This window comes from Corapipo altera, unplaced genomic scaffold (genome assembly GCF_003945725.1).
Source record: "Corapipo altera isolate COAL_440 unplaced genomic scaffold, ASM394572v1 175, whole genome shotgun sequence".
NCBI classification, from domain to species: Eukaryota; Metazoa; Chordata; class Aves; order Passeriformes; family Pipridae; genus Corapipo; species Corapipo altera.
The window spans coordinates 574,039-593,534 of record NW_020884942.1 but is presented as its reverse complement, the minus strand read 5'-3'; the positions used below and the strand labels follow the sequence as shown (position 1 = coordinate 593,534).

The 19,496-nt window shown below is 53.8% G+C and overlaps 3 protein-coding genes across 8 annotated transcripts in view; 2 read left to right on the top strand and 1 right to left on the bottom strand.

Moving 5' to 3' along the window:
• WDR53 (WD repeat domain 53) overlaps positions 1-254 on the bottom strand; it is a 5,894-nt gene extending 5,640 nt beyond the window's left edge. Inside the window, exon 1 of the mRNA XM_027661839.1 lies at positions 142-254. The gene's annotated coding sequence lies outside the window, so the exon portion shown is untranslated. The remainder of the gene's footprint in view (positions 1-141) is intronic.
• FBXO45 (F-box protein 45) lies at positions 7-5,205 on the top strand. Its single transcript, XM_027661842.1, has 3 exons — positions 7-309; positions 629-985; positions 2,688-5,205. Exons 1-3 carry the CDS (start codon positions 40-42, stop codon positions 2,871-2,873), a joined length of 813 nt encoding a protein of 270 aa, XP_027517643.1. The 5' UTR covers positions 7-39; the 3' UTR covers positions 2,874-5,205.
• A 6,259-nt stretch (positions 5,206-11,464) lies between these two features.
• Positions 11,465-18,358, top strand: NRROS (negative regulator of reactive oxygen species). Of its 6 annotated transcripts, none has more exons than XM_027661735.1 (6): positions 11,465-11,551; positions 11,644-11,783; positions 12,553-12,750; positions 15,061-15,171; positions 15,634-15,757; positions 15,992-18,358. In XM_027661735.1, exons 5-6 carry the CDS (start codon positions 15,650-15,652, stop codon positions 17,957-17,959), a joined length of 2,076 nt encoding a protein of 691 aa, XP_027517536.1. In that variant the 5' UTR covers positions 11,465-11,551; positions 11,644-11,783; positions 12,553-12,750; positions 15,061-15,171; positions 15,634-15,649; the 3' UTR covers positions 17,960-18,358. The 6 variants fall into 6 exon arrangements, with proteins under 6 accessions (XP_027517536.1, XP_027517537.1, XP_027517539.1 ...); XM_027661736.1 differs by having other exon boundaries at positions 15,058-15,171; XM_027661738.1 differs by lacking the exons at positions 11,644-11,783; positions 15,061-15,171 and having other exon boundaries at positions 12,553-13,096.
• Positions 18,359-19,496: the final 1,138 nt, after the last annotated feature.

Below are 19,496 nucleotides of genomic sequence, written 5' to 3'. Positions count from 1 at the left end.
CACCGGGCGGGCGAGGGGAGCGCGGGGGGAGGGGGGGCGATGGCGGCGGGGCCCGGGCCCGGCCCCGGCCCCGGGGCGGCGGCGTGGGGAGGGCCGGGCTGGCGGCTGCCGGGGCGGGTGCTGGAGCTCGTGTTCTCGTACCTGGAGCTGCGGGAGCTGCGGAGCTGCGCGCTGGTCTGCAAGCTGTGGCACCGCGTCCTGCACGGCGACGAGAACAGCGAGGTGTGGCGCAGCCTGGCCGCCCGCTGCCTGGCCGAGGAGGCCCTGCGCACCGACATCCTCTGCAACGTGCCCACCTACAAGGGCAAGGTGAGGCCGGGACCCTCGCCCCGCGGGGACACCCCCACAGAGCCGCCCAGCGACCCCCCGGGCGCCTGGGGACACCACCACAGCCCCTCGGCCCGCTCGCCATTGGAAACCAAGGGGGGGGCTGGAAAACACTGCAGGGTTTTATGTCGTAGAGCCACAGAGGGGTTTGGCTTGGAAGGGTTGAAAGCTCATCTCGTTTGGGTTGAAAGCTCATCTCGTTCCCGGCCCCTGCCGCGGGCAGGAGGGACACCTTCCACTAGACCAGGCTGCTCCAAGTCCCGTCCATCTCCCCCACCACCCTCCTTTTCTTCTCCGCCAGGTCCGTGCCTTCCACCACGCCTTCAGCACCAACGACTGCTCGAGGAACGTCTACATCAAGAAAAACGGCTTCACGCTGCACCGCAACCCCATCGCGCAGAGCACGGACGGGGCGCGCACCAAGATCGGCTTCAGCGAGGGCCGGCACGCCTGGGAGGTGTGGTGGGAGGGCCCGCTGGGCACCGTGGCCGTCATCGGCATCGCCACCAAGCGCGCGGCCATGCAGTGCCAGGGCTACGTGGCCCTGCTGGGCAGCGACGACCAGAGTTGGGGCTGGAACCTGGTGGACAATAACTTGCTGCATAACGGGGAGGTGAACGGCAGCTTCCCCCAGTGCAATAACGCGCCCAAGTACCAGGTGAGGGGGGCTTGGAAAGGGTCTGGTGGGTGCTGGCTGTCCCTCCCCTGTCCTGGCTGTTCCTCGGGTGTCCCGGCTGGCTGCTGAATTGCTTCTAAATGCCCACTTAAGGGTCTCTGTGCCTCCCCTGCAGGCGGCAGATGATTCTGCCTTGTGAGCCCTTTTCCCCCTGGTTTACTGCTTCCACAGGCTACACCTGCCTGGTGTTCAGTGCACCTGACCCTGGGTTGTTTCCACACTTTAATCTCAAACACTGAGTGTGAAGCGTGTGCCGTGCGTGTCTGCTTAGACACCGTGTTGCTTTTTGGAGTAAAAGCTGAAAAGACTGTTGTAGCCTCGTGAAGCAGTGACTTGCCCCACAGCAAGGTGAGTGTCTGAGCTGTTTTCCCCCTTTGTTGTTGTCTGGCAGGGTGAGCTGAGGTTAGTGCTTAGGTAAGAGTCTTCCTGCAGCAGTGCTGAGTGCTGCGTTTGCTGGCTGGCTGCCTTCCCGTGGGTGACATCCCTTGGCTGGGACGTGATGTTCAGATAACTTCAGGGTATTAAAGAGCAAATGCTATCCCACCTTTTTGTCCTTAGGGAAGTGTTTGTCTTTGTTGTTTTGCCTGCTCACCCAGCTGCGTTTTGACTGCTGGGTTTGCTCGTGTTACAGCTTAAACTGGATGCATTGTCATTTCCATCTCATAATCACGAAATCATGGAATGGTTTGGGTTGGAAAGGACTCTAAATATCATCTAGTCCAGCCCCCAGTGCTGTGGCTTTGCACTGGCTTATGTTTCACTTGTGAGTGAAGATCTGTGTAGCAACTTGCATCTGATATTCCTAAATTTCATGTGAAAATTAAAATCAGCAATCCTTTGGCGTATTTTGTGTTTATTATGTTTATTTGTTTTCTATGTGCAGTGATCTGCACATATTTAAAGGGAAGACAAAAGTGTGTCAGTGTTGGTTGGAAGAAAAATCTGTTGGCTGGAAGGAATCCCCAGCACTGGGGCTGGTTGGAGAAGAGTCAGGAGTTTGTGTGGTGCCTGCTGTGCTTGTGGCTGCCCTCTGGGACTTGTACTGATGTCTGAAATAACCCAGGGAGCTCTGTGCCTGCCTGGATCAGAGTCTCCTGCTGAGATCCGTGTTGGTTTCACTCGTGTGTGTATATACTCTCGGTTTTTCATGGTTATTTTACCTTTTATAGTGGAATTTCCCTCAGCCTTGGTGAGGAAACACCTCTGTCAGCCACAGCACCTGCATATCTGTCTATTCTGGGATTTTTTTGTAGGTGGCACTTGCCTTTCTTAAAAAATGCATTGTCTTTAAAATTGCTCCTCACAAAGGAGAACCTGCTCAGCAACAGCAGCAGCTGAACACAGAGTTCAGGGATCTTGGAGGCCAAGACAAGGTTTCCAGAGCACCAGGCACTCTGTGCTCGCTCTCAGTGCTCTCACAGGTTTGTATGAGAAGGGGTCATGTTTATTATCATAAACAGGTGGTGGGTACAGGCTGCCCTGCTCCAGAGGCACTGGGGATCATGGTGAATTTGAGTGAAATCGGGAAATTCCCATCGTTCAAGCAATCAAGCATGAGAAGCAGGAAAGCCTTGCTTTAAAATTCTCTGCTGTGTTGCACTTTGCATTATTTTTATCTCCATCTGAACATGCTGACTCTTTCTGTGTGTTATTTTTATTCCACTTCTCCTGTCCCTGTTTCCAGATAGGCGAAAGGATCCGAGTTATCCTGGACATGGAAGACAAAACGTTAGCGTTTGAGAGGGGCTACGAGTTCCTGGGAGTTGCCTTCAGAGGACTGCCAAAAGTTTGCCTGTATCCAGCAGTGTCTGCTGTGTATGGTAACACAGAAGTGACTTTGGTCTACCTGGGAAAACCTCTGGATGGATGATGTGGATTGTTTCGTTGGGACGTCAAGATGTGGATGATTGGGAGGAGAAATCTGCATGTTGGTTAGAGGGAAACGTGTATTAGAGGAAAAAAAACAAACAACAAAAAAGCGTGGGTGTGTGTCCAAGAACCATCGAGGGAACCACACTGGGTTTGGAAACAGAGGACCAGCCATACATCAGGAATTGTGTTACATTTCCTATTTCTACCAGGCCAGAAAAATCCTCAGGGCTGCAGTTGGTTGAGTGGGAAGCTGACACATGCATGTTGCAACAGATTTCATTGCTAAGATGGCAGTGTGACCTCAGACATTTCAGAAAGGACTTGAGACAAAACTGCTTGAGGAAATTACTCCGAGATTTGTAAGTGGTGTGTTTTGTGAGAGACTCCCCTTTCCAAACTGCTTGTTCCTTCCTTCCTTCCCTCCTCGGGGCCGGAGCAGAGCGGGGCTGCTGGGGGTGTTCCCAATTTTTAATGTACTGAGAGGCAGGGTCTGTGTAACTGCCCTTCTCCAGTGTAACGACACAACACGTGGGCAGCTATTTTTAAGTGTATTTTAAGGGTTGTATATACAGAACACGTTGAAAAGAACAGTTAAAAGAAAGGGTTTGCCTTTATTCTAACTGGAACATAATTTCTTAAAGGGGAAAAAAAATCACCCCACTCAGTGACATCAGAACACACACCTGGGGCAGGTGTCCAGCGTTCATGTCAGTGCCCTTCTGTTGTATCCTAATGTGTTTTGGGATGCTCTTGTGGAGTATGGTGCTACTTTGGGTCGTTTCCTGTGACAGTTTCCATGGCTTCTGTGACAGGCTTGTCCTCTGTAAGAAACGCGTTTCCTTTCACCAGACTTGCACTCCCCTTGGGAAAGGAAGGCTCAGCACAGCACTGAGCTTGCCTTCCTTTCCACATCAAAACCACCAACTTTTAAAAGCATTCTTACATTTTCTAATCACTGCTGCAAAGTGTTTCAAGGTAACGAGGAAGGAGCATTCACTTTCTGCATCCAGACCTTGGTTTTGGCTTAAATGGCTTTATAAGACCTTAAAGCTTGGCTGAACCTTTCTTGAATTAAATAAAATCCCTCCCGTACCCGAATATTCACCTGCCCAGGAGGAGTAAAACTCTCACCAGCCCTTTGATGGGGATTCTGGATCATGTTCAATGTTTGGGCTCTTCACTTGCACCGGTTTTCTCAAAGCCAGGTACAGACCCTCAGGTGAGTCCGTGTGCTGGTATGTGCAGGCTGGGAGACTTCCAGGTGTAGTGAGGAGGGGCTCCCTGGTGAAACCACTTTGCTCTGAGGCTGGAAGGTCTGTAGGGAGCCCCAGAAGGGCTCTCTCGTGGGGCAGTAAAGCTGTGAGTCCCATGGCTGGGTCATGACTGGTTTTGTGGTGGTTGGCGTTTCCCAGAGCTGCCTGAGCTGTTTCAGAGCTGCTTTTCAGAGAGGGAGGAGGAGAAGGAAATGTTTATACAACCTCTTTTTTTTTTGCTTTTCTTGCACTGGAGAATGCCAGTTGCTTAATGTCAGACACTGGCAACTCTCTGAGCATGGCAGAGGGAGGAATTCCCCTTAGCCTGTTGCTCATCCCCCCCCAATTCCTCAAGGAGAGCAGTGCAAGGAGGTGAGTGAGGCTTTGCCCTTGGAGTGCTTTTTGCCTGGTAGATCACCAGGTTCTGCACTGGAGCTGTGTGAGTCATTACCATTTAAAGGATTTTAAAGTATTTATTTGTTTTGTGTGTTCATTGCTGGAAGGCACTGTTGAGGTCTGTCCTCCTCCTGCCTCAGCCAGGACGGGCCCTGAGCGATGGAGGTGTTTTAGGTGGTGGTGAGAGCAGCTGAATAAAGGCTGTGGGATGGGCATCCCAGTGCCTCCAGGACAAATCTGTTACAAAGCATTGATTGTACTGGACTGTCGAGTCTGTATCTGCAGAGCAGAACCGTGGGGTGTGGAGTTGGGGATAAAGGAAACAAAACCCTGTCCAATTTGGGAAAATAAACAGTCCCCGGGATGAATGTATTCTCAGTGCAGTCCTGAAAGATGTGACCTCTGTGCTTGTCCATGATCCAGTTAGAGGCAAGGAAACCCTGAGAACTTCCGAGGAGTTTTAATCACCAATTCAGATTGATTTCCATTCTTCAGACTGCATCTCACCCTCCAAATAATTTCCCTCTAAATAATTTCCCTCTAAATCAGAAATGCTGAAAGTCGAACATTCCTTAAGGGTGGGTTTGGGTGGACTCACTTATGTAAGATTATAACTTATTCCTGGAGACCAATGCTGGCTGTACAAAATATTAAAATAAACTCTGCTACCATTCAGAAGGATGTGTCGGTGTGGATTGTTGGAATGGCACCTGTGGAATCCCCCAGATGGGAAGAAGGGAGCTGCAGTTTGGTGCACCAGGAGGACGGAGGCGCTGGGACTGTGATTAGCTGTTGGAGTCTGGTGAGTGGTTAATGAGGGATTGGAAACTCAGTGGTCTGAGAGCTGTGCTTGGGAAACTGCATCCTCTGAAACAGCTCAGCACTGGGGGAAAAGGCATTCCTGGCTGCTGGAGGCCTCTGGATTGGGGTGGTGTGGTCACTGCTGCAGCCACTCTGCTGTATTCAGGGGCCTCCTTCCCACATCAGCTTCCCGCTGTTTCCTCAGCTTTCCCCAAGGAAGTTCAATATTTCATGGTGCTTTTAGGAAGAAGTAGATGATTTTAGGAAGAAGCAGGGGACTGTGTTGTGAGCTCTGAGGCACTTCCCAAACTTTCTGCATCAAGAATCTGTTTTTAAGCAGTAAATTTTGGCTGTTATCCCTGTGAGCTCCTTCAGGAGCAGAGGGGTTTGATGTTTGCCAAGAAGGTGGATTTGCTTTTTTTTTAGCCTGAGGTACTTCAGGGTCAGCTGAGCAGTTGTTTGAGGTATTTTTCTAACCCTGACAAGGGATTAACTGCTTTGGTCAGGGAGAATATCAACTGCTCACAGCCCCCAAACAGAAATCAGTCAAATTCACAGGTCTTGGCTTTGGAATCCTGCAGGACACCAGGATTTTGGGATAAGCAAGCATTTTGTCTATCATTTGAATAGAACGCAGAATTCCTTGTGATTTTAGTGTGCTGTGAAATGTGTTGGGAGCTGAGCAGTTGGTCATCTGCCCCCATCGCACCTCTCTGAGGAGGTGAGGAGCTTGGTGTGGCCACTAATTTGGGGGCAGAGGCTGTTCTGGGCCTTGGTGGCAGCTCGTGCTGGCCCAGAGCCACTTGTGTGACTCCTCAGGTGCTGCTGGCTGAACTGAGAAATCAAGATGGTGCAGGAAACTCACCCTGGTAGAGGTATCTCCTGGAAAAGGGTGGGGTTTTTCCCCACTTGAAAACGCAGCAGTGAATGTGCATTTCTGAGAGCCCCGAGTGCCTTCCCCCAGCAAACCCCAGTCATTTCTCTGCCCCCTGTTTCAGGTGACAAACCCAGGCAGGAGCAGATGGACCTGGTGGTGTGGGCTGAGCCTCTGCTCCTCGGATGCAGCTGTGCTCTTCCCTGCCTGCCTCGGAATCCGACAGTGAGAAATCCAACTTTCCTCCCTGCTTATCTGTGATCTACATTTCTAAACTCCCTGAGCACACGGGTGTGTTTCCAGATGGCTGCCTCTATTTTTTTTTTTTCTCCTGCCTCTATTTTTTTTTTTTTCTCCTTTTCCATTTTCCCTGGGATGATGACAGCAGTGATGAGTTAAAATAAGGCTCAGCCTGATCATAGTCTGATCATGCAAAACTGATTTTCTCCAAGTATTTGAGATACAACCAGCCCTCAGTGGTTCCTGAGCCTGTGTATTTCCATGCTGATGTTTCAGTCCTAAATCTTTACATGTTATAAATAGCTCTTAGATATATGTGGTTTTGTTGGGTTTTTTTTCATTTATATACAATGAAATCTGCAGCCAGAAAGCAGCATTATTGAAACCTGCACTAAGGTCCTCTCTAAATTTACAAACCAGGTTTTTAAGGGGTTGGCAGTGGTTGTGTTTGATTCTCTAAGTGACGGAGGCCCACCTCGCAGCACAGTATGATGCATTTGAAACAAAAATGAATGAAGCAGTGAATGAACACAGAAATATTTTCCTGCAGTGCTGCTGAACCTTCTAATTCATCCCTTAAGCAGTTTTTTGTCTCCTGCTGGATGATGGTGTGTGACTTCTGAAGGAACTCTGCCACCTCCCCATGAGAGGGCAAAGCTACAGCACTGTGGGAACCTTGTGGAGCTTCTTAAATGTTGTGCAAACTAAATGTTTAATATGGAACCTTCTCCCTTAGCATTTGCTTCCTGTCCTCCTCAAAGACCAAAACTAAAAACCTTCAATGGAAGTGGATGTTGGACATGGATTTTTTTTTTAAATTCACTCCTTTGTTTGAACTCTGGGTCCTGAAATTAGGCTCAGCAAATATTTGCATTTCAGAAAATGACTTTTAGTGACAGCAGACTGAGCCAAGGCTCTGAAATCACCTTAAAGGATTGACAGGGATTTGAGAGGCTCAAAAAAAATGTCACTGTTGCTATTCAAGTTCCACTCTTTCCCAGACTTGCTTTTCTTCCTCTCAGGCATTTATGATCAGGAAATAGTGATATCAGCAAAAACTTATTTAAAAAAATGTCATTGCAGCTGAAAGAAAAATCAGAATCACTGAAAAGGGATTTAAAAAATAAAACTGGTTGTACGTTATGAGTGTTGTTTGTCCTTCTGCAATTTTACCAGGTCAGGAATTGAATGGATTTTCCCTCCATGCCTGCACTGGCAGGTGTGGTGTGAGCTACCTGGACTGGCTTCATGTCTGCCTGACTTATTTTGTCTTTTTAATCCTGAGCATCCCATCACTTTTAAACAGCAATTTGAGAGAGTAAACTCTGCCAGCTCCAATCTGTGACTTTATATAAAGTACTGGACAAACCCGCCAGTGAGGAAGTGGATGTTGGCCAAAGTGGTTTTTGTATCATATTCCAAATACTGCAGTGGTTAAAGCTTTTCATAGAGTCACACACTGGTGTGGGTTGGGAGGGCTGGGTTAAAGCTCATCCAGTTCCACCCCCTGCCATGGGGCAGGGACACCTCCCACTAGTCCAGGCTGCTCAGCCTCTGCCACTTCCAAATCACCTTTGGGGGTTTTTTTTGTTGGCTTTTTGTTTGTTTTTTTTCTGTGCTCAGGTGACATCTGACATTGGGCACCTGAGCCCTTCCACGAGAATTTGTGCAAGAGCAGAGCTGGAGGGTGGGATCCTGCTTTGGAAGCAGCCAAGAGATTTTTATCTCACTTTCAGCATATGATTTTATCTATTCCTGGAAAAATAACTGACAGGAGCAGAACTGGAGCAGAGCTGGAACATTAGTGGGACTCAGGAGAGTGTGCAAGATGGAAACCAGGTGGTTTTACGTGTCCAGCTGGGATGTGGCTCATGTTCACTGGCAGCATGAGCTGCTCTTCCTGGTAGGAAAGCAGAGGGCAGGAGGGGAGGATCTGTGTATTGATCAAAGTGTCCGACTGAACTTCCCCCTCCTGCACTCCTGTGTGAATCCAGGTCTCCAAACAGAGAGGTGAAAGTGCTTTGAGTCTCTCTCGGGTACAGCTGCAGGGATTGTGTTTTGGGTACAGCAGTGATGCCACTTTTGTGTTGGAGATTGTTTAAAAAACCCACAGCAACTTCTGTCCTGTCAGTTTTTCTTTTCTGTGCACGTATGTCCTACGTGCAACAGGGTGCTCCAATCCCCAGGCCCCACAGACAGACTTTTCTTTGTCACTCGTCCCCCAAGCAAGCTGGAAAAGAGGGATGCTGAACTCCACAGCTGAAAACCTGGGAAAAGGTTGGAGTGTGAATTTGCTTCCAGAAGAGCTGCTTGTGAGATCAGGCTGCGTTGCAGGGATGTTGGCCCTCCTGGCCAGAGGGGAAAGCCGGGTGGGATACGCTCAGCTCTGCAGGGAGCTGAGAGAGTTTCACTTCCCTTTGCGTTCTCGACAGAATTACTCACTTCTCTTAGAAGCAGAACAGCAGCAGGAAGGGACTATATGGGGCTGCAGATGGGAGTAGTTTTTCTTGCCACAATTTGCATTGCTGAATGATGTCATAGCAGTGACTTGTCCAAACCTTCTCCTTCTGGTGACTTACAGCCTCTAGTCCTGAGAGTTTTAGGCTGAAAACTGACAGAGAGGAGGTTAAGATTGGTTATTGGGAAGAAATTCTTCCCTGTGAGGCTGGGGAGGCCCTGCCACAGGTTGCCCAGAGAAACTGTGGCTGCCCCATCCCTGGAAGTGTCCAAGGCCAGGTTGGACAGGGCTTGGAGCAACCTGGGCTAGTGGAAGGTATCCTTGCTCGTGGCAGGGGGATGGAATGAGATGAGTTTTAAGGTCCCTCCCAACCCAAACCATTCCATGATTCTGTGGTTAAAAACTTTGGTGAATGTGCTGGAGTAGATGAGTCAAGGGGTTTTACTGCTTTCAATGGTTTATTTTATTGTAGAGTGCAAAAATAAAGTCAGTCTATCCACATTTGGCAATCCTCTGGGAAAAACTTGGGCAACACTTTTGGGCGTAGCTGCAATCTAAGACCAAACTAGATGGAAGCAACTTGGTTGTGGGGCTGTTTGCAGCTCTTGAGGGCATGTAGGAGGAAAATCACAGAAAGGTTTGGGTTAGAAGGGACACCTTCCACTATCCCAGGTTGCTCCAAGGCCTGTCCAACCTGGCCTTGGACACTTCCAGGGATGGGGCAGCTACAGCTTCTCTGGGCAGAAGGTCAGTGGCCTTGTCCAGCTTTGGGCACTTGCTTCTCCTGCAGATGAGTTCCCGAGTGTCTCTGGAATGTCTCAGAACACAAGGGAGTGGATGCTCTTGGCTTCCAGTTGCTGCAGAAACATGAGGTTGCACTATTTCAGCACCCAATGCATCCCACTGCATGTTCTGCTCTGTGTGATCCAGATGCTGTCCCGCTCTCCAAGGAGGAGATTTCCCTTGACATCGTGGTGCTGGATCCTGTGCAGCCCCCAGGCCTGGCCAGGGCAGGGCAGGGGTGTGATGGCCACGCGTGCAGGCGAGCGGGGGAAACGAGATCCTGCTGTGGCTCTCCCCTCCCTGTCCCACTTCCTCCTCATTTACAGGCTGAGGAGGAAGAGCAGTGACCACGGAGATGGAGCTGCCTGGGCTGGACCTGCCTGTGGGAAGGGAACCGGGGTGCAGCCTTACCCCCGGCACGGGGATCTGGGAAAGGGCTGTGGCTGAGCCGCCGACCAGTTCCCCTCTTCCCTTCCCACATGGCCCTGTGCCCCCAGGAACATGGGTTTGCTTTCCGCTAAGACCTGTTCCTGCCTCTCTTCTGAGTCCCACAGAGGAACCTTTTAGAGACTGAAGGGTCAAAGGTGGGAGCCTCTATGAAAAGTCCTGCTGTGGTGTTTAGGTCCTGATCAAGTGTCATCCAAGCCCAAAGGCCTCATTTTCCCAATTGTTTGTGCTGACTCACCTGGATCCTTGGGGCCTCGTTGCATGTTGTTGGTCCTGGGGGGTGTTATTGCCTCCCCCCTCCTCCCTGAGCTCCCACAGCCCCAGTTCTTCAGATGTCGGCAGCCGGTGTGTGGCTGCAAAGGTGGGTGAGCAAGCCCAGTGCTCTGCTCAGAACAACCCAGAACTAATTCTGGGTTCAAAGAAGTCTTCTTTGAACCCCTCTTCCCATCAGAAAACCTGGCAAGAGCTAGGAGATTCCTGACAGCTGGAAATACAGGGAAGAAAGTCTTCCCTGTGAGGGGGTGGTGAGGCCCTGGCACAGGTCGACCAGAGAAGCTGTGGATGTCTCATCCCTGGAAGTGTCCAAGGCCAGGCTGGATGGAGCTTGGAGCAACCTGGGATAGTGGAAGGTGTCCCTGCCCATAGCAGAGGGTGGAACTGGATGGGCTTTAAAGGTCCCTTCAACCCAAACCATGCTGGGATTCTATAAAATGCAGGAGCAAAGCTGGGCTTGGCTATGGCTAAATGTGTAACTGCAGAGCAGGAGAGAGGCAGGAGTGTGGGCAGCTGCTGGAAGGGGAGCAGCAGTGGGGTGGGGGAGTCAGCCTAGAGGAAGGTGCTGGGACTCTGGGGGGTCCCAGGCACAGGAGTCACTGCAAAACCAGAGCCAGGAGCTTTAGTGACTGATGTCAGTGCCGGCACACGCCTTTCCTTGGACACCCAAGCGTGGCCAGGTAAAGCAGCAGGGAGGTGGTTCGGCTACAGCTGAGGGGGGAAGAAGATTTTGCAGCTGATTACAAATTGCTGAGTTTTGGCCCTTGGTTTCCCCTTGCAGGAACTACACCCAGGGGAGCTGTGCTTCCTGCAGAGCTCCCGTCCCACTGTGGCGCTGGGCTGGGGGAGCCCCTGCTCCTGTACATCGATGTGTCTGTGCCATCCTGGGATGGGACACATCCTTACCTATTCCCTGGGGATAAACTGGGTGGATTCCTGTGGAGAAATTCAGCCAGATGAAATTTCAGAGCTGTAGTTTAAAGTGTTCAGCCATCAAGCTGGCCATTTTAGCTTTTCCCTTTTACCCATGTAACAAATGATCTGTTTTCTTTTTTATGTTCACAGTTCATCTTAAATTAGAGGCAACTACTGCTACTGGCAGCTCCTGGGATACAGCAGACCTGGAGCTTCCCTTGTTTTGTCCAGAGCAGGTGATTAAATGAAATGAATTAAATTAATGATGTTTTGCACCATCCTCCCTTGCAGAGCCACTTGTTTAATTCTCTCCACTTCTCCATTCCAGTGGGAATCAGGGAAGCCCATGGAGAAACATTTCTGTTTCACTCTTCCCCCACTCACCAAGGCTGTGGTCCTGCTACCGAGTGACCCTTCTCCTGGTGCTTCCACTCTGGAATAAATCATGTTTCCTGCAGGAAAACATAGGTGCAGCAATGGGGCTGCTGTTTCCTGTTGCAGTTTCCCCTTTCCCAAGCGTCCTGTACTGGGTGCAGCATTCCAGGAGTAACTGGGAGCCTGCCCTCTTGTCACAACTTTTCTCTTGGTTTGTGCTTGACAATTTGAGGGTTGTTAAGGGAAAAAGATGGTTTGGAGGAAGAGGACGTGGGAGGAACGGAGGAAGTTCACTGGGTGTAAAACCATGTGGGGATTCCCAGTCCTCCCCTACAGCTGCAGGAATTGCAGCTGCTCTTGTAGACACAGCTCCAAGCAGCTGAATTTCCTTCAATTTAATCCACCTGTGCCATTGGGCTGGATTGGAGCTTCCTGAAGAGCTGGATGAAGCAGCAGGTCCTGGCAGCTCAGTCCCTGTCCCTTTACCATGTTGATATTAAAAAATAAATTAAACCCTCATAAACCACACATCCAGTGTGAGGGCTGGGGGTGAGGGGTGTGATGCTGCTGGGGAGGAAAAGGAGGGGACCGAGCAGCAGCTCTGGGACGTTTTCAGAACCAGCCGGCTGCAGGATGTGGGGAAAGTGTGAAGTGCAGCCCTGCTGCCAAACTGCCCCAGCACAGAGCCCTGGCCTGGGGCTGCTTTTGGGAACAGCGGGGTGGGTGAAACCTGGGTGGGTGCTGCAGGGACTCTCTCACCCCACAGTGCCCTCGCTGCCAGGGAGAGGGGGTTACGCTGCCCTGGCTCTGGGGACGGGCTGGGGGTGGAGTAGGGCATGAAACAAGTTGTTTTCTCTCCCAGTTCCTGCTGGGCTGCAGGAGGAAGCTGGTTTGACCCTCGAGGCATCACCATGTTTGGTGGCACTACAAGGAGGAATCTCACCAGAAGGTCTCCCAGGAGCCTCCAGATCCAGTGAGTGGAGTATGGTCAGGGCTGAGGATGCTCAAGTTTTACAGCTCCAGGTGACTCTCTGCCAGCTCCTGCACCTCCAAGCACCAGGTGAGGGGTTTGGGTGAGGGCTGGGCTTGTGGCACGGTTTGGGATCAGCAGTTTATAACCGTTGGCCAGTCTCAGCCCTTCGTGTGCCCTTGAGCAATGCCATGGGAATTGTGCCCTGCTGCAGTTTCTGCCACTCCTGTTCACTTCTCTCTTCTCCTTCTTGATTTTTGTATGTCAAACTTCCTTGAAAATGGAGGAAACGAAACCACAGGGCTTTTTCACGAGTGGCATGGGACAGCTCAGCTTTCTCCCAGAGAAGAAATTAAATTTAGGAGGAGGGCAAAAAAATTATCTCCCTGGTCATTTGTGTTGGCTGCAGGAGTTTGGGGGCCACGTGGTCTGGCAGGTAGGGGGGATCCCAGCTGAGATGTCCCTTGGGAAGGTCTTAGTGTGCCGCAGTTCATCTCCCAGCTCTGCAGAATATCCCATTGGTGCCATGGAGCACATGGCACGTGGAGCATGGACACTGCAGAGCAGAAACTGCTGATTCCACTAGACAGGGTCCTGCTGCAGGGCTGGATCCCTTCTCCATAGTTCTGAATCCTTCCCCAGCTAGGTAGATCAGTGCAAACTATTTTCCTCCTCAGCGGCTGGATTTGGGACCTTGGGGATGCGTGGAGACCTTGGGAGAAGGGAGTCATGGGATGGGGAGATAGAGAGCAGGAGTAGATGGGGATGAGGAGTAAGGGGACCTCCCTGCTCATATTGCCTTGGAAATATGGATCTTTGTTTCTTGGCAGCTGTGGGAAAAGCCATTTCTGCTGAGTTTCCCACAGGGATCAGCACTCAGGAGTCCCTGTATCCAGATGGGTCTGACCTGTGCCCTGGGTGCTGGGTTTGCAGAAATCCTGAGCAGCCCCAGGAGACCCAAAGGATTGGTGGTGGGGAATCCCAAATCTCACCTACACAATGTGAGGGGCTGGGCATGGGTGTCCCAAAGTGGGGACTCAACATCTGGGACATGTCCAACCTTGGCTTGGGATGCAACAGGAAATAAAAGCCCCTTTTTCCCCCATGGGATGCACATCCCTCGGCTCCTGTCAAAGTCCCTGTGCTGGGCACTGGAGGCAAGCAGGAGCTGGAGGGACACAATGGGATTGGGTGCCATGCAGGGTGGTGGCATTTCTCCACGCTGCAGGACCGGTGCCGTGGCTCCACAGACCTCCCTTCAGTCAAGATCTCTGCAGCCCAAAACCCGAGCAGGGGTTCTGCTGCTGGAGCTGTGCAGAGGAGTCCCAGTGCAAGGCTTGTCCCTGGGAGCAGCAGGACAGGCAGGAGCTGGTTCCCCCTGGCACCCCCTGGTTCCCTGCCCGGCCCCCGAGGTTCCTCCTTGCCAGGGAGCTGTGTGTGAGTGCGTGACCCCGGCTGTAAGTGCTGAGATCAGTAAGCGAGGAGCTCGGCCCCGCTCTCTGCCTCCATGTGACTGCAGTTTCCGTCGCTCCTTCCGCAAAGGCTATATTGGTGCTCAGCAGGAGGGCGGGTGGGTCACACACCCAGCGGGTCACCCCTGGCCCCCCAGCCCCGAGAGCCCCCCGAGCGCAGCCCAGGGGCCACTGGCCTCAGGATGGGCTGTGCCAAACCCTGCGCGCCGCCCCACGTGGTGAGTACCTGCCCCCCAAACCTGTGCTGGGGGAAAACCCCAACGGGGGTTTTTGGGGAGCCCTTGGTGCCAGTCTGCGGATGTGTGGTGGCTGTGTGACACTGGTGCCCACGCTTGAAGAGCTGTGGCTGCGTGGGCCGGTGATGGGGCTGGTGTGAGGTGTGGGGAGCACCCTGGGTGCTCCCAGAGCTCTTGGATGTGGGCTCTGGTGTGGGGCTGCGGGCAAGGGTTTCCTGCCAGGGCTGCTGCCTGCTCTCCTGGATGGGCAGGTGCCATCCCTGCAGCTCCAGGGAGGAGTGAGAGCATGGAGGTGCTCCTGGTGTTCGGAGAGGCCAAGAAAGGCTGGGCTGGGTGAAGGCAAGTGGGAGCTTCTCCAGAGGACTTCAGGAGCCAGAGCCAGAGCTGCTGTTTTTTGGGTGCAGTGAGGACTCAGCAAGGTCCCTCTCCTGCTCCCTGCTGGGTATGAGGGGCTGCTGGAGACCAAGGGCTTGGGAGGGCAAAAGGTGCTGTGTGTCAGCTGCAGCTCGGGGAAGGGGGGCTTCCTCTGCATCCCCCTGCTTAATAAATGCTGCTTTGATAAGGCACCAGCTCTGTACTTTTGGCTGTCCCAAGGAAGGAGACAGCCCAGGACATGCCCCTGCTCCCTCTGTGCTGTGAGGCTCCAGCTGCAGGGCTGCCCAAGATAACCCCCCCGTTTCTCCTTCAAGCAGTGGCAGTTCTGAAAGTGCTGTGTGCCGAGGCCTTGCTGAGCCCTCGCTGCTCATTTGCCTGAGTTTCAGCTTTTCCCCAGATGCAAATGTCATCAGCTCCAGTCCCACCAAGTCAGTAACGGGGCAGGTTGTGCTGGAGAGCTTCCAATTCCCCAGGAGGGCCCTCGGCAGGGATGGGTGCTGGGGGGGGCTCAGGGGGGACTGGGTCAGTGTCCCCTGGGGGAGCATTTGGTGCCAAGAGAGGGGACACAAGCCCTGCCAGGGGGACTCCTCTGCTCGAGGGATGCAGTTCAGTGGCATTCACGAGCAGCTGTGCAGCTCTGACGGTGCCTTTCCCACATGTGCTGCCCCATGCGGGGACCGAGCTGCCACCTCCCTGTCCCTGCTCTTCTCCTGCCCTCCAGGCTCAAACTGGGGGAGCCCCATGAGGGCTCCTGCTGGGGTGGGTGGGCTTGGTGCTGAGGCACTCTGTCCCTTCTCCACAGGCAGCTCGTGGTGGCCCAGGTCACCTGCACCTTTTGGGGTGAGCAGTCTGCAGCTTCTGACCTCCTCGCTCTGTTTCCATCTCCACAGGAGTGCCGCCGCTGAGATGGAGGCCCCGCTCCCTGGTCTCTCCCTGCTTCTGGTCCTCCTAGCAGTGGGACGGGGAAGCGGGGCAGTTGCAGCCTGGGCACCATCTCCGGGTGGCTGTGAGCTCGTAAGTCCTCTCCTGTGAACCCTCACCCCTCTGAATGCTTGGTCCTGCCTGGCAAAGCCCAGGCGCCTCAGCGTCTCCAGACCTTCCCTATCCCCGCTACTGGCTTGGGGGGGACTGGGGTGCCAAGGTTCTAAACACAGAGCCACCTCCTCCATACTCATTCTGCTCCCCAAACTTCTCCCTCCTCATCTCCTGCCTCTCAGAGTGGTGTTACAGATCCTCCTCTTGCTTTAGGTGCAGAGCACCATGGACTGCACTGGGAGATGGCTGAGCTCCATCCCAGGAAACCTTCGAGGTGATACCGAGGAGCTGTTGCTCGATGACAACACTATCCAGGTCCTGGGAAATGCCTCTCTGCTTCCATATACCCAGCTCTGCCATCTCAGTTTGACCAGGAACCGGCTGGAGCTCATTGAGCCCGGCACCTTCCACAGCAGTCAAGGCCTCCAGGAGCTCTCCTTGTCAGACAACCTCCTCTTCACCAACTACTCGCTGACAGCAGCTGCTCTTTCTGCTCTGCAAGCCTTGAGGACACTGGATCTGGCTGGAAACCGCCTCACTGAGGACATGGTGTCGGTTCTAGTCTGGAACCTATCTTCCCTGGAGTCCCTGTCTGTGGCCAGGAATGTCATCATGAGACTGGACTCGTCCATCTTTACAAACCTGACACAGCTGCTGGAGCTGAACCTGGAGAAGAACTACATCTTTGAGATTGACGAAGCTTTTGAAGGGCTGCAGAGTCTGCAGAGGCTCAACATAGCTTACAACTACCTCCCGTGTCTGGTGGGGTTCGGCCTCACCCAGCTCAGGGTGCTCAACGTCAGCAACAACGTCATCGAGTGGTTTCTGGCTCTGGAAAGCAATGACCTCTTTGAGCTGGAGGTGCTGGACCTGTCCCACAACCGCCTGCTGTTCTTCCCCGTGCTGCCCCAGCAGAACAAGCTCCACTCCCTGCTGCTGCAGGACAACAGGATGAGCTTCTACCAGCGCCTCCCCAACGGCACCTCCCTGGCCAACATCACCGTGCAGTTCCTGATCATTGATGGCAACTCCACCAACATCACAACGGTCAGGCTCTGGGATGAGCTCTGCTACAGCAACCTCTCCTCCCTGCGCCTGCTGGACATGAGCCAGAACCAGGTCTGGGGCCTGCCGGAGGGCTTCCTGGCCCAGATGCCCTCACTGACCCACCTGAAGCTCAACCAGAACTGCCTGGAGGCATTTCACCTGTTGGAGGAGGGCCCCTTAGCCATGCTGACTGAGCTGGACCTCAGCCAGAACCGGCTGGTGGAGCTGGGGACAGAGGTGGGTGTCGGGGATGTCCTGCCCAACCTGCAGCTCTTCAACGTCAGTGCCAACAGGCTGCGGGCGCTTCCTCCCGGGGTTTTCACCCGCACCAGGAAGATCACTACTGTGGACCTCAGCCACAACCAGGTTGACCTCTGTCCCCAGCCAGACGTTGCAGGTGAGGCGGAGAGTCCCCCCTGTGTAGACATCAGAGGTGTGGAGACCTTGACCCATCTCTCCTTGGCCGGCTGTGGTCTGCGGGGGCTGGGCGGCCGCCCCTTCCAGGGAACGTCGCTGATCCACCTGGACCTCTCTGACAACTGCCAGGCACTGACCGGGGGCCTGGGGTGGCTGCAGGACCTTGCCCTGACACTGCAGGTGCTGTCTCTGAGGAACACCAGCCTCTCCTCCACCGCCGTGGACTTCTCCACCCTGAACAGCCTCATACGCTTGGACCTTTCGGGGAATTCCTTGACTGCCTTCCCCGCCTCGCTGGGCGCCCTGGAGCTGCACAGCCTGGACCTGCGGGACAACTGCCTCCCGGCGCTGCCGCCGGACACAGCGCGGACGCCGCTGGGGAGGAGCCTGTGGGAGCTCTACCTCAGCCGAAACCCCTACAACTGCTGCACGCTGGGCTGGTGGGACGCCCTGCAGCGGGTGGAGGGGCTGCGCGTCCCCGACGGGCGGGAGGTGACCTGCAGCCACGGCTCCCACACTCTGAGCCCTGGTGCACTGCCCGGGCCCGTCCTGCGGAGCTGCCGCTGGCAGACGGCCGACCTGGCGCTGCTCTACCTCGTGCTGGCTCTGCCCACCTGCCTGACGCTCCTGGTGGCCTTCGCTGTCGTCTTCCTCATGCTCAAGGAGAAGCTGCTGAAGATGCTGAAAAACCGGTGTGGGGTTTCCAGCCCTTACTGATGGCTGAGGAGGAGGAAGAAGAAGAGGAGGGGAAGGAGGAGGAGGAGGAGGAAGGGCTCAGGACAGGGAACGAGTGGGAGGTTGGCCACTTACAGGATTACAGTTGATAACCTCTCTGAGGTGGGTGAGATGGAGACTTGATGGATGGAGGACACGGGGTGCTGGGTGAGCCCTAACGGTACCCAAAGGGTTCAGGGCTGTGTCCAGTGATGGAGCCTGGGAATCCTCAAGGGACACGTCTTCAGCAGAAACCTTCAGCTGGTGTGGACAAGAGCTGAGCAGACACGACATCAAACACCTCTTGGCTGAAGGAACAGGTTGCCCAGAGAAGCTCTGGATGCCACATCCCTGGAAGTGTCCAAGGCCAGGTTGGATGGGGCTTGGAGCAACCTGGGCTAGTGGAAGGTGTCCCTGCCCATGCCAGGGAGGTGGAAACAGATTATTTTTTAAGGTCCCTTCCAACCCAAACTAGACTGTGATTCTGTGACTGTTTTCCCCAGTGCTGTTTCCCCTCCCCCCCCATTCAGGCAGTTCCTTTTATTTATTCCCACCTCAAAACATCCTCCAGATCTGCAAAGGGCCTCCACGAGGTGCCCCGGGCTGGAGCAGACATCACCCGGGCGCTGCAGAGAAGGGTCTCCCTAGCCTCAGCCTCCCACAGTGCTCTTGCAAACCCGAAGGCAGCCCGGGGCGTGCACCCTGTGTGTGAGCTGATAAGATGGGCGTTGTCAGCAGGACTGAAAGACACATTTTGGGGGTTTATTTCCTTGGTAAACCACAGTCCTGGTTAGAAAGTCCATTAAAAACAGCCTGAGTGAAACCATGTGAAATATTGATTGAAAGGCAGGAGAGTAAATTATATCCTGCTGGTATTTTATCATGGACTTATTTTCTGCCAGCAGTGCTGGATTAAACATGCAGAGGAAGTAAGAGAAGGCCCTCCCCCTCATTGTGGAAGCCCTGCTCCGGTGGGTGTGGGGGGTTTCCTCCACCCAGCTCCGGGTGCAGCTCACACTGTCCCTCCTGGAGGGGCAGGGCTACCTGGGGAAGTGCTGCTCTGTTCCTCGGAGAGTCTCTGTGGGGGAAGGAGAAGTGATGGTGGTTTGCGCTAACTCAAAAGCCCTTCTGAGAACTGGAGCGGCTTTATTCCCTGGCACTGCTGGGATTTTCCAGTGAAACATGTTTAATTGGGAACAGGGGGAGTGGGAAAGCAGCAGTGGCGTTGTGGGCATGCTGGGGGCATGTCCTTATGTGGGTGGGCTCCGCAGGGGAATGGGGGATGTGCTGGGGGCTCAAGCCCACTGGAGTCGTCCTGGGAGGTGGTGGAGGGAGATGCCCAGGCTGGCGTGGGGCCGGGAAGATGCCAGGGGTGGTGCAGGCAGCAGGAGCAGGGCAGCCCCCTCCCCGGCAGAGGTGTGGGACAGGGGCTGGGTGAGCCTGGTGTGGCTGATGGCCGTGCCGGGCTGGGAAGTGGCACAGCTCGGACCCTGCTGGACATGCTGGCAGCTCCAATGGGACCGAGCATGGCCAAGGCTCT

Excerpts from the sequence above, each read along its gene's own strand:
- NRROS (XM_027661738.1), top strand. The coding sequence starts at position 15,650 with ATGGAGGCCCCGCTCCCTGGTCTCTCCCTGCTTCTGGTCCTCCTAGCA. Across the intron at positions 15,758-15,991 it reads CTCCGGGTGGCTGTGAGCTC|GTGCAGAGCACCATGGACTG; the intron begins GTAAGTCCTCTC and ends CTCTTGCTTTAG.
- FBXO45 (XM_027661842.1), top strand. The coding sequence starts at position 40 with ATGGCGGCGGGGCCCGGGCCCGGCCCCGGCCCCGGGGCGGCGGCGTGG. Across the intron at positions 310-628 it reads TGCCCACCTACAAGGGCAAG|GTCCGTGCCTTCCACCACGC; the intron begins GTGAGGCCGGGA and ends CTTCTCCGCCAG. Across the intron at positions 986-2,687 it reads ATAACGCGCCCAAGTACCAG|ATAGGCGAAAGGATCCGAGT; the intron begins GTGAGGGGGGCT and ends CCCTGTTTCCAG.